Source organism: Haplochromis burtoni, unplaced genomic scaffold, assembly GCF_018398535.1.
Source record: "Haplochromis burtoni strain Fernald_Lab_line unplaced genomic scaffold, NCSU_Asbu1 Contig_111, whole genome shotgun sequence".
NCBI classification, from domain to species: domain Eukaryota; kingdom Metazoa; phylum Chordata; class Actinopteri; order Cichliformes; family Cichlidae; genus Haplochromis; species Haplochromis burtoni.
In genome coordinates, this window is record NW_024582472.1 from 1,687,909 (window position 1) to 1,701,386 (window position 13,478).

General features: G+C 41.0%; 2 protein-coding genes across 2 annotated transcripts in view; both read right to left on the reverse strand.

The window, feature by feature from the left end:
• The window catches only part of ubac1 (UBA domain containing 1), a gene marked incomplete in the record, with an annotated part of 7,545 nt that extends 6,595 nt beyond the window's left edge, over window positions 1-950 (reverse strand). The window contains 1 exon segment of the mRNA XM_042223448.1: window positions 453-950. Within this exon segment, the coding sequence (XP_042079382.1) occupies window positions 453-590 (138 nt within the window).
• A 957-nt stretch (window positions 951-1,907) lies between these two features.
• Window positions 1,908-13,478, reverse strand: part of notch1b (notch receptor 1b) — a 40,392-nt gene continuing 28,821 nt past the window's right edge. The window contains exons 23-34 of the mRNA XM_042223447.1: window positions 12,718-12,975; window positions 11,848-11,960; window positions 10,950-11,518; window positions 10,238-10,672; window positions 9,871-10,019; window positions 7,893-8,103; window positions 7,500-7,590; window positions 7,092-7,254; window positions 5,454-5,752; window positions 5,071-5,218; window positions 4,851-4,948; window positions 1,908-4,758 (exon numbers count right to left, since the gene is read on the reverse strand). Coding sequence (XP_042079381.1) covers window positions 3,367-4,758; window positions 4,851-4,948; window positions 5,071-5,218; window positions 5,454-5,752; window positions 7,092-7,254; window positions 7,500-7,590; window positions 7,893-8,103; window positions 9,871-10,019; window positions 10,238-10,672; window positions 10,950-11,518; window positions 11,848-11,960; window positions 12,718-12,975 — 3,926 coding nt within the window. The 3' untranslated portion in view covers window positions 1,908-3,366. The remainder of the gene's footprint in view (window positions 4,759-4,850; window positions 4,949-5,070; window positions 5,219-5,453; window positions 5,753-7,091; window positions 7,255-7,499; window positions 7,591-7,892; window positions 8,104-9,870; window positions 10,020-10,237; window positions 10,673-10,949; window positions 11,519-11,847; window positions 11,961-12,717; window positions 12,976-13,478) is intronic.

Consider the following 13,478-nt stretch of genomic DNA (forward strand, 5'->3'; position numbering starts at 1 on the left):
GAGGATTAGGTGCTTTCTCTCTTTGCCTTGTCATCATAAATTCAGGATTGGTTGGGTAAACAAAACATGACTCATCTAAAAACTCTAAGCACTGACTTCATGAAGTTTCAGAGACGTATTAATTAATTTAAGAATATACTGGGCTGACAGGAAAACCAAAACTTAAACCACTACTTGAGTTTTCGCCATAGCCCAAGGAAGGAGAAGTGAGCTGTATAATAATAGAATGGCTAAAAAGTAGCATGCGTTTCTTAGTAGCTACTGGGACAACCAACCTGCTAAATTATAAATAGCAAAGTCTACCCAGTTACTATAAATACAGCGCCAGTGATACTGACACTGACAGTTTACGAAAGGGACATGGCACAGTGTAAAGCACCCCAGGCAGAGGAGTGACAGGTCGGAAAAAAAAAGGAAGCAGGACAAACACAAACAAGCCAAGAAAAACCTACATGTTTCAAGCACCTCTCCTTTAGTTTCTCAACAGTCGTGTCTTCCGTGACCTCCTCCAACCATTCCGTGCCGTCCATGGTGCAGATGTGTATTTTCAGCACTTTGCCGGCAAATATTTTTTCCTCCTGCACGAACATAGCTCCAGACTTAACAGTACCAGTCCAGTGACGATAGCTAGCAGCAGTTGCTATGTGCCTATTTGGCAAGCTTGCGTGCTAACCTTAGCACCCAGCTAGCTGTCGTCTGTAAATCCACCAACAACAGAGTGAGAGCGGGCACCGACTAGCTGAGGGCCATTTGGGGGTTCCTCGGTCGGTTTTCGCTGCGGTGGTAACCGAGAAACACGTCCTCTTCAAGACGAGTTCTTGTTTTTTCCTGTTAGCTCACAGGCAGTAACTAGCGAAAACCCTATTTTTACTGTAACTTGAACTTTGAACTCCCAACTGTACCGCCAATGCTGGATTGTGGGATGTGTAGTTCTTTTGAGTGACAGGTCCAAAAATACAATCAACCCGGTCAAGCCGTTTTTAGAAAACACAGTTACTTGCAACAAAATTATGAAACATCGTAATATTTGCTTCTTTAACCTGCACTTAGAGGATCCTCAGATCTCCAACGGTCCAACATCAAGGTAACTAAAACAAAGCTGAAACTGGAGTTAAAACAACAACAACAACAACAACGAGTTAATTAATATTAAAAATAGGCTTCAGAAAAGATGAATATCAATTAGGTTACTATATGGGAATACTAAATGACAATATGAGGAGTGTTTTTTCTGTTTGTTTTCATTTTTCCACCCTGTCGATCGATTATATTAATACCATTTTTCTAATATAGATCGATTAAAAAATGTTGCAAAAGAGTTGTTCAAAATGCTTTAATAAATAATATGTACACGATAAATCTAAGAAAAATCAGAAAGAAGGTATACTCCATTATTATGTAAATGTGTGTGTAACCTTGGATCCCTACAGGTGTGTTGATCTTTTACAAAAATAAGCTGTTGTAGAGTTTTATAGAAAAATAACAAAAACTATTTGCTTAAGTATCTCTATGGCATTCAGTCTGAGCATGTTGAGCATGCATATTTCTTTTTTTTTACGTTTTTACTTAATCATTACACAGTAAATTGAGGAATGGGTCCCACAGCTTATACCAACTATGGTATTCAGATGATTTGTTCTTCTTATGAATTTTCACGATGTTGTATAAATATTGCAGCTGTAATTCACTTAAACTTAATATAATTAATTTTCTTTAACAACTGTCACCACCAGATGGGGACATACTCCATCCATACATACATTAAATTAAAAGTAAGAGCCAGATCACAGGAAAATTCAGCTTTACTCATCACAGGCTAACCTAATTGCAGTGATGACTTTACTGGATTTGTACTTTAGATGTTTATTATAAACACACAAGCATAAAAAATAAAAGACAATTATCACTGATTTCAAGACACACAGGTGCCCTTTATTATAACAAGAAACATTTTTACAGATTGAAAATGAAAAGGGAAAATACATTTGTTGCAAATTATAGCTTTATAAAGACAAAGGAAACATATTGCAGATATTGCATTTTTCACTACAACCTAATGTGGTTTTTAAAAACAGAACTTTTTCCAAACTATACCAGAGTGCATCTCACAAAACATTAAGGTGGACACAACTTGAGAACAAAACCAACAGTTTTCATTTCATTGAAGTGTAACAAAAAAACCTTTCTATCATACATAAACGTTTGCCTCAATGGATTTTTGTGTGTTCCAGAACAGCAAATAAATATCAATTTATAAAACCTCAATATTTATTTATTTTTCCATTTTTTTTATGAGAAAAACACCACCTAACAATATATTGTGCCTATTTGTATAGAGTTCAAATTTATTTATGCATAAGGGACAATAGGATACAAAATATAAATTCTGTTCTGTTTTACATTTTAGAGGCTGATGATTGGTGTAACACCTATCAAAATTGCATGCTTAAGACATAAGATTTCTTGAACAAAATCTTGCTTACAAGGGACACAAGGGGCATATTTACAGAAGGAAGGACACAGCCATAGGCTCAAACTAAGGGAGAGAGAAAATGGAGATTCCTTTTCCCTCTGAACAAAAACATACACTGTGGCCGACGGGCCAGATCTCCAACACCACAGGACTCGCAGATACTCAAGCCTGCCTTAACTGCCAATCTCCAAGATGGCCTTATACTGTACAACATATCACATTCCCACTCCATTTCCACACGAGTGAAATCAAACCAAGAGGCGCAACATAATGCTGTTCCACTGATTCAAGAAATTTACATGACTCTAAAGAGTGTAGCTAAGAATCACATGATATTTATGGAAGCTCCCATATCATACAGGACCTGTACATGGCATTCATGTACTGTTAACAGTTTACCATCAGTTGATATTTCAGATGCTTACAAATAACTGAAATAACACTGAAACTTAATATGTGCTCTATAAAAATGCCCCTTAATCACGATTTTCATTATAAACAAGATTATACAAAAATATATATATATAAACATGAGAAACCATATAAAAAAGGCAAAGTCCTTAAGGGAAAATAAATACCCAGTGTGTATGCTGCGACTTCACTCCAGAAAAGAAGTACTAAAAGAAAAGACTTACTATAAAGGCCATCCACTGCCCTGCTTATGACATAACACCGTGGACCCCACAAATTTCTGAAGGCAGGCAATGCTTATAAATAAGACATTAATAAATAAAAGAATGGATGAAACACAGATGTTGCTGTTAGTATAAAAGCTTATGAAGGTTTTTTAAAATCCCGTTTACAGCGTTGCCCTTTCTCTTTTTCCTCCAAGAGTGCCTTTTTAGACAAAAAAAAATACATATGTACAGCAGCTCAACTGGGTCTGAAGATTTTTATTTGAACTGTTCAGGTATGTGTGCAATCTGAGACTGCATGCTTGTCGGTGGACTCGAGATGCCCTCTGACCAGTCGGACATGTTGGAATGAGGAGATGAACTGGACCACTGGTCAGGGGAGCCGGGAGAGGGTGTCAGAAAGGGGTGGTCAGGTACTTGGACCTGATGGTTTGGGGTGTTGTCAATGGGGCCCGAATAACTGTGCTGAGAGGGTGGGGTGAGGAACTGGGTGCTAGGCATTGACTGGCTGATGGAGGAGGGCATAATCTGGGTCTCCTGAGGCAGGATGGTGCGGATGGGCATGGTGGAGTTGCCTGTGCCCTGCTGGAGCTCTGGAGAACTGAGCTCCCCACTGATGAAGTTTTGGGTGTTGGCTGTGTTTGAGTTCTGGTGCTGCAGCTGGATGCTCTGCTGCTGCTGTTGATGCTGCTGCTGCTGTTGTTGAAGCTGCTGAAGGTTCTGCATCTGCTGCATCTGTTGAGCTTGCTGTTGCAATATGTGCGACTGTGGACCCATTCTGGTGTTCTGGATGCCCTGATATGTCATCATCTGAGTCAGGCTGCTGTTTGGGTGGCCATTATGGAGCGTTGTTGTCATCATCCCGTGCTGGCCTCCCTGGTGAAGACCTCCTTGACCACCAGAGTTGTTTCTCATTGGGTTGTACTGACCTGGTTGGCTCATGTTGCCATGCATCCTGGACAGCCAATCACACTGCCCATTCATGGCGCCCTGGCCACTGGAGACAGTAACGGGTAGGTGGGTAAGACGTGGAGGCATTGGGTCAAACTGCATTCGAGCCAGCTCCTGCTTGCTTGGCATCACCATGTGGTTTACAGCCAGGTGTGGGTCAGACATCCCCTGCAGATGGTTCAGGGATACAGACGGCGACTGCTGGAAAGGTGAGGTCATCATCGGCGGTGAAGCTACATCAGAGACATAGCCATGTGGAGACTCCAGGGAGTCAACTGGAGACAGAACAGCTGAGCTATCCAGGAGGTTCCCAGGCTTCCCATCCTGGGAATTCTTCTTCTTCACCTTCATGTCTTTTCCCTCCTTGCACCCGATGCCTTTGGTGCTGGGCTTGCGTGCCTTTTTGCTCTGGCCTTGACCTTGAGGCTGGGGCTGCTTCATGTTTCCCAGGAAGCCATTAGGCGAGCAAAGAGGGGGTGACAGTGTGGTGCTTAGTGACCCTCCATGCATGGGAGGACTTCGTACCAGGTTGTACTCGTCCATCAGCCGCACAATGTCGTGATGCATTCTCTCTTGTGCAATGTCTCTGGGTAGCCGGTCCATGTGATCAGTTATTTCTCTGTTGGCAAAATGGTCCAGCAAGACCTTGGCAGTCTCATAGCTTCCTTCCCTAGCAGCCAAGAACAGAGGTGTTTCCTCCTGAAGTAAACAGAAAGGAGACAATATATTAAACAGTTTAACAGATGCACAAGGAATGTTCCTTCATTGCAGAAAGGGGGTTATTTCTATACCTTGTTATTTTGCATGTCCTTGTTGGCACCATTTTTGAGTAGCACAATGGCTGCCTCCACGTTATTTACTGCTGCGGCCCAATGTAGGGCTGATTTACCTGCAGAGACAGGAACAGGGTCATTAGATATAAAATTCTTTTTGCACCACATTTAGCACTAAAATGTGAAGATTTCAGGCTTTTGTGAATATCGTAAGTGGCAAAAAACATTGAAACCTTACCAAAATCATCAATTGCATTGACATCAGCATGGCAGTTAATGAGCTCCTCCACCATGCCCTCCACTGCAAGCCTGGCAGCCAAGATCAGGGGTGTAGTGCCATCATGCATGCGGGCATCTAAGTCTGTGGCACGGTTCCTTATCAGAATCTGCAAAGATGTACAACACATTACTCCATTAGATTCCTTTAGAATAATGAATTTTACAGGAAATTTAAAGTATTTTAACTTTGTACTATTAATATTTTTTAATAGCTATATTTTTCACACAAAATGGTCATCACAATTTTAAGATGAAAAAAAAGACTTTAAAGGAGCCATGCTCACATTTGCATTTTGGGTTTCCTAATCCAAAAAGAAATAAATAAATGATAAAGAAACCCACCTGGAACACTCCTTGGGCATCAGCTGCCACAGCAGCATGCAGAGGAGTTCTGCCCATGTTGTCTTGTATGTTGGCATCAGCGCTGGCCTCCAGCAGGCGTTTAGCAGCATCAGAGCGGGCATAGCGGGCAGCCAGGTGAAGAGCTGTTTCACCCGTCCGATCAGTCTGGTTGTGGAGGTTAGCACCTTGATAGATGAAGTCATTGATCACATTAGCAGAGGCGTCCTCCTCCTCCTCGCTGTTGCCTGTTTCTAAACCTCCGCCACTGCAGGACGCAATCATCAGGGGTGTGAATCCATCTGCACGGAAGGGCCAGAAGAAGCGAATGAAAAAAAAAGGCACTGCATGGTCAGCACAGTACAGTCATATTAACTACTGCAAAACTACAAGAGGGTTCACTTCAAAGCACCTGGCAGATCAAAACAAAGCAACAAACAAATCGAATGTGGATTTGACACTTTTTCCTGGGTTGAATCATCACAGCTCTCTCTTTTTCGATAATAGATTCTGATCAAGGCCCCGGCACAGGAGAAGCTTCAGAAGGAAAGCGAAGCTAGAGGGATAGAGGCCAAGGCTTGCTAAAGCTAGACTACTGCAAAAACGAAGCATTAAAATCTGGCTGTGAGAGGCGGCTCAGTCAGTCGACTTGGATAGGTTTTCTCCTCTTCAAAAGGATAGCAAGCCCCAGATCTCGCAGATTTGGTCGATTCAAGTGCATCGATCCGCAACGGGGGGAAAAGTGTGCTCTCAAGATGTTAAACCTGTTACTTTGATTTTTCATAGCTTTTCTTCAGGGAATTTGCCACTTAGTACAAAGTTAGGTTTTCGCATCTGATGCCTTCATTGGTTTTTGTAATGTAGAATAAAAAAAGAAAAAAAAAGAAAACAGAGGCCTATTACTGGTCAAATGATTAATCTGATCAGGAATCAGTGTTTTCCCCCAGGCATCTGGCTTCCAGCCAGCTGCTTTGAAGAAGATCCTTTACCCTGAGGACATGGAGCTTTAGCAGCTCCTACATGCGCAATTACACACGCACGCACACACATAAAAAAAAACACACACACACATCCTTAGGAAATGTGAAATGTTTGCCCAGAAAAGATATTAATCAATTCACATACACAAGTTTACACAAGAAAAACACACACAGAAAAATGTGTGACTACTAGGAATGTGTGCTCAAAAAGTTCTTTGCCCCTTGATCCATTCAAATATCAGTAATAGCTTTACACTACCGAAGGATTTTCCTCCCCCAGTTCCCTCACCTAGACTTTTCAGTTCTGTATTTCACAAGCAAAAAGAAAAAAGGCAAAAAAAAAAGACATATATGACATATATATACTATATATATTATATATTATATATTGACTATATATATATTATATTATATATGTATTAATATATATATATATATATATATATATATATATATATATATATTAAATGCACATTATATATAATTATATATACATAATTTCCTAAAAACTGAGAGCTTTGCTGGCATGTGAAGCAGTTACAGCTCAGTAGTCTCTGTAATTTAATGGTTTATATGAAGACAACCAAGTCATCCGCAATAAAAATAACCTAAAGATAAGAGGTCCCGCTAATATAAATAATATCTATGGTTCATAACACACCTGGACCGCGGACATTGACATCCAGGCAGTCATTCTCAATCTCGCCCTGAGGGGGTGTGGGAGCTATAGATGGGATGCGCAGGTCAGCGGCATCCAGGTGCTGCTGCGTCCACTGGCGGTTGTCTGTCTGGTCGTCCGCATCCAACACAGCCTGCTCATCAAACTGTTAAAACGGGGACAGCAGGAGGTCAGACAACTGAAACTGACTTTAAATCGAATTAGAAAAAAACAAAAAAAAGTTTAAAATGTATTATAAAAAGATCATAAAATTATTTTAAACATTTAAAAATACACAAACAATTCTCTCAAAGCCTAGAATTAGATGTCTTATGAAATAGTTGCTCAGACTGTAAAATTGAATAATAATAATAATAATCGTTATATTTTAGTTATGTCAGAGTTCCTTACCCTAAAGCGTTTCGCATCTGAAGGTTCGTCTTCTCCCCACTCAGTGTGGGTGTCATCCATGAGAGAAATGTCTGAGGTGTTTTTCATTGGCCTGTGATGAAGCAGAAAACCTTTTAAAAATCCTCGTACTCCACTGCTTCAGTCTCATACAAGCCACTCACCATTAATGGTGTAGCGATGCCGAAAAAACAAAAGCATTGATTGATTTCATACCACACCCCTCTGCCCCAACAAGTCAATTAATTCACACGTAAACCTGCTATATCATTATCATTAATGATCCAGAGAAAAATCCCATTTTTCCAAATTTTTACCTAAAGAACTGGCCCGTCACCCAACCCGCAAAGAAACACACACCAAATGACAGCGAGCGCCGAATAAATGTAAACTTACTTTAATCCCACCGAATCCTCTCCAACAGGCTCACGTCTCTTCTTCTTGCTATCTGTGGTCTTGAAGCCCTCGGGAAGCCAGAGCCGCCCGTGTTCATGACGGCGCTTTCGGGCAGCCACCATTCCCAGTCCAAGGAAGGCCAGCATCCCTAAACCGCCCAGTACCAAGTAGATTAGGTAGGAAACCTGTGGCGGCTCGGGTTCCACGCCACCTGGTAGGAAAATGGACATTATGTTCACAGTGGGCTGAGGACAAGATGTGGACCGCTGGACCGGGACACCCAGGATCAGCCTGAGTGTTCGAGCAGAGCTAGTCCGGCTCTCCTTCGCCCCGCGGATCCCACTCCAAAACGCAGCCAGTGTCTGAAATGGACTGACGATCCTCACCGTTTGTAAAGCTAGCTTCTTCTATCTATTCAGTAATAATCAGAATTGCTAACCACTTTTCATCAAAAAAAGAAAAAAAAGGGATGGGGCGTGATAAAAAAAAAAGAAAAGGGGGAGAAAAGTACACCACCACCACCTCCTCTCTCTCTTTTCAGCCCAGGGTACCAAGAGACAACTTTACCATTTCTTCTTTAAGAGAAAAAAGGGAGGGGGATTAATGAACTTCAAATTACTGCACGCACTTTAAGCTGTAAAGACGAAGGATTTATTAGGATTTTCGAGATAACAAAGACTCCCAACTTCTAGCACACTCCCGATCAATTTTTCCTCTTCTCTTTTTTTCCACTAACGATTTTGAAATGATAAACTCCCCCAACCTAAACCCTCAGAGATACATTAAGTCCTGGTATTACATTCAGCGAGGTGAAGGTTGCAGCAGCCCCTCACACTGTGGGATGAAGTGCGTGTGCGTGCATGTGTGCGAGTGTGATATCCGTGGACGTATATGTGTCCATGTCTGAGAAACAGACAGATACGGTTATTTTATGTGATTTTGGAGGCGGGGGGAGGTTGGATGAGTTGATTTACGGCAATTAACCATTTTGGAGCCTCAAGCCATTGGATTTACACCGAGGGGAGGACTCATTGTTTAGGCCAAGAGATTCACAACTGCATTTGTTCACGGCTGCATAACAAATACACAATCAAAGAGTTGTAAGGTTAGGACCCGACCAGAGGCCACGTCGGATACATTTGCTTTGAGCGTGAGCATGAAAGAGCATGTGTCTAATCCGAGTATGTTCTGTACGTGTGGACACCACGAGGCCTTAAAAAACCCCATCAGTGATTTTTCATGTTTTAGTCCTCATACTACTAATGACATTTATTTTACTTTACAAACAATCAAGCTAATTTGTGCGATCCTGTTTTACATTTTAGACTGTCTTCAAGAAACCTTGGGTTTGCACAGAAATGAAAATGATTACCAGTGTGCAATACAACTAATGTTGTATTTGCATACAACATTTAAGGAGTGTAGTCGATTTTATGTTTTCATTTATAAAAAGATCCAATTAAAAAAAAAAAGACTAAACCAACAATTATACATGAACAGAGATAAATGAACATGTTTTTTACATGTTAATCAAGAAGTTTTGAAATTTTAGGAATAAAAATATTTGCCTGGGTTTTGCAGGCTACATCAAATGTATTCAAGTGGAGGTTTGGCCTGATAAAGAAATATGCAGTACAACCTGAGGCCCACTACGTTTTTAATAGGAGTCAATGATGGCTTTGTTTTTTTCTTGTGATTTGTTAACAGTATGGAAAATACACAAAATCAATAGACTTTTCCATTGAGTGTACATTGATTAGAAAAGTTTCATCATACAATATATGAAAATATGAATATATGAAAATCTGAAGCAGCTGCTTTAGATCAAATATCTTTGGTAAAAAGTGTCCAGAATTTGACAAGCTGCAGTCAAAATTTGCTTTTGCTTTATTTTCTTTATAGAGAGTTCTAGTTTTTGGAAAGCCAACAATGCATACAGACTTTTTAATTCATGCAGATACCTATTAAATATACTTACTGTAAACAGCTTCAATGGTGAAAGGTACATCCAGTTTGCCACTGGACTCCAAAGCCCCAAGGAACGCTGCAGCATCACTTGTGCTCTGGAAACACTCGGTGGATTGTTGGAAGCACTGACGGTTGTCCACCTCCAAGTGGACAATTGACCTAGAGAGTGAAGAAAACACAAAGTGACTCCAGACTTTATCATTTTTCTGAATTTCATTAGCTTCCGCAAAGAAATAAAAATCTTCTTAAACCCCCCCAAAAAGAAAAAACGAAATCCAAAAACAAAGATGAGCATATAAAATGACAGATAATGGAAGAAAATGATCTGAACAATTTGCAGGTTAATGACTGAAATATTTTCAGAAATGCCTTCTCACCCTTTGATCTGCAAATGATCCAGCTCCCTCTTTGCTCTCTTGCTGTCACCAGCCAAGTCATACAGGCTCCTCTTGACCACATTCAGCACTTTGCCAGGAACCTCTGACCAAGAGTCCACTGAACGCTTGACGTTGTACTTTTTCAGCTCATGTTCGTTCCCATAATATGGGTAGACCATCATTTCCCCCTTTGTATCCTTCTTCAATACCACATTGGTTCGGAGCACGCGGCTCAGCTCGCGCAGGAAGCCAAAGGAGTTGTTGAGGAGGTGTTCAGGGGTGATGTGGACAACCAGGACCAGCTGGCCCACGGCTAGCTTCTCAGGCATGTTGCTGGCACAGTCCAGGCCATCCCACTCGCACTCTGCGTTGTTGCAGCCCTGGTCGCAATGGCCATCGGCGTAGTGATCCTTGCAGTACTGGTCATAGAGAGGGCTGCAAAAAAATTGGATGCAAAGGCCCAATTAAATATCTCTTAATTGCACATATATGCTTAAAAGAAGAAGTATATGACACAGGAACTACCTACAGCTCTACTGGAAAATAATGAACTGTTGTATTAAAGACAGTTTTATCACTGTAGTTCTCTATCCTGTTTGTTCTTCTCAGCATCTAATTAGCAGCACACCAAGCAAGACAAATAGATTTTAAGATATTTAACTGGATATTTTATGAAGCTAAGCTAACTCTTATTTCACTTAAATACACTTACTTGCACTGTCCTTCCAAGTTCTGGCAGTCAAACCCATCATACAGACATCCAGCATTGTCACACTGTGAGTCACACTTCCCATCATTGAAGTATCGCCAGCACTGCAGAGCGGCCGAGCAGTTCTTCCACGGATCGTTGAAATTGAGCGAGCAGTCGCCGTTGTCCCAGCCGCACTCATGGTTGTTACAGGACACATCGCAGTGCTTGTTGTACTTGCGCTCTTCACACTGCGGGATCCCGCAGGGGACGTCCACTGGGGGTGGCGGGATGTTGTGGCCAGACCCTCCCGGGAAGCTGTAATCCAGGATGTGGCAGCGGAGGCCGTTGAAGTTAGCTGGGCATTCACAGTGGTAGTACGGCTCCTCTGAGGTGTATTCACACGTGCCGCCGTTGTAACAGGGGTTCGAATAACAGGGACTGTCAGTGGGATATTGGCATTCAGGTCCAGTGAATAATGGAGCACAGAGACACGTGGGACTCTTATGACCGGAGATGCATGTGCCTCCATTGCGACAGTGAAGGCTGCCGCAGGTCTGGGAGTCGTATTCACACGTGGAGCCAGTAAAGCCCTACAGGAAGAATAATATATATGATTTATGCTTATTATATATTCAATAAATTAGACTGATATGAATATAAGCAATCTGTCTTATTCCTGAAAACTAAAATTCAAGCCAATATCAGGCTATCTATGATTAAAGCCAAGAGGGCTAATTTAGATCAAATATTAGTAAAAAAGTATATTTCCCATTATGGAAGCATCACATCGCCTTCTGTATGTCTCTTTTAAAAGTTACAGTCAACATTTAGATAATATTAAGAGGAATTTTTGCTCTTTTATTACAACTTTCTTATGAGTGACAGAGGTCTGTGTATATTTCCGAGAGTGTGTACTCACAGGAGGACATTTGCAGATGAAGCCATGTGGTGTATTACTGGCCACAGCACAGGTGCCTCCATTACGACAAGGTTTGCTCTTACAGCCATCGAACACAGTGTCACAACGCTGACCTACAGAGGTGTCACACACAAAAAGGTTTGTCATTTCATTTTCATTCCTCATTGTAATTGTAAGGTTAATGCCACACCAGTACGTTTTAGATCAACAAACACTGTATATAAAAGATGTGCAGCAGCAGGGTCTGACTCCTGTATCTTGCATCATTGCAATTTGATTTTCACTTGACTTCAGTAAACACTTTCCTGATTAGACTATGGTCTCAGTTGCTACGTGCAAATAATATTGAACACAACATGACATTCATTTTGTACATTATGGTTCCATTTTGAGTTTATTGCGTGATAAAACAAATGGTCAACACCTATCACACTGACACGCAGTCAGATTCATGTCTTCATTCAAGTTCAGTTGTATAATTAAAAATTAGGGAGCCTGTTATTTTGTTCTGGCAAGTACTTTTTATTTTAAGCATGGTTTAAGCTAATCAAAATTAGCAACTCAATTAATAATAGCTCATCTTGTTAACCAAGGCAGCATAATCTGATCATTGCTACTCTCTTGTCCAAAAGTTTGCTTTAAAAAAGATAAATTTGCAATGGTGAAAAGCAGAAACTCAAAGCTTCCATAAACTTTAAACGGCTGATCTCACTTTGGTTATGTCCATCTTTTATATGCTGTGTGTAGTACGAACATGCAAACTGAATGATGAGGGCAGTTTAAACAGTGAGTGCAAAGAAAATACCAGCCAAAAAGGCAGGCTAACATATCCCCCCTCAAACTCTTTAATATACTCTCCAAGCTGTTTACCCGTGTATCCGGTGCGACACTCGCAGCGGTAGTTGTTGGTGAGCTGGATGCAGCTGTGCGTTCCACGCGGGTCACAGGGGTTTGACAGACACTCGTTCACGTCTCCCTCACAGCGCTCCCCAACATATCCTGGAGGGCAGATGCAGTGGTAGCCTCCGACTCCATCCACACACTTGCCTTTGTTGAAGCACTTTGGCTCTTTGGTGACTGGGTCAGTGAAGGGAGTGCAGTCGTCCACATTGATCTCACAGTGAACACCTGAAGATTGCAATGGAAGAGTAAGGGGGAAACAACAATGTCAAGTAATGTGCATTCATTTAAATAAAGAACATGAACAATATATCATTTTGAGAATCACCAAAAGCGGTTATGACTTTAACAAACTGTCAGCAGGTCATTTGCTTTCTATTCTGTCATTTTCCAGTAAATTGCAGATATTAGTGTCCCTTTATAGAGGAAATTTTGAATAAAGGGTATGAAATTAGGTCTGGACTTTGAAAAACAAAAAGATAGACATGTCTGCAAAGACATAAAAAAAAACAGTAGTTAAATTTGAAGAGATACATCAGGGCATGTTGTATGAAGAGTTTTATATAGTAACATTTTAATGTTTCGAGTAAGAAAAGATTTCTGAGATCCAAAACCAGATTTAAAAAGTCCACAAATAAACAGAGAGTCAAAGTGCTCTGCTTTTCCAGTGTAAATGGCTTTAGGTTAAACCAGACCTTGAAACTGACCAAAAATGATTAAAGTCAAGACGT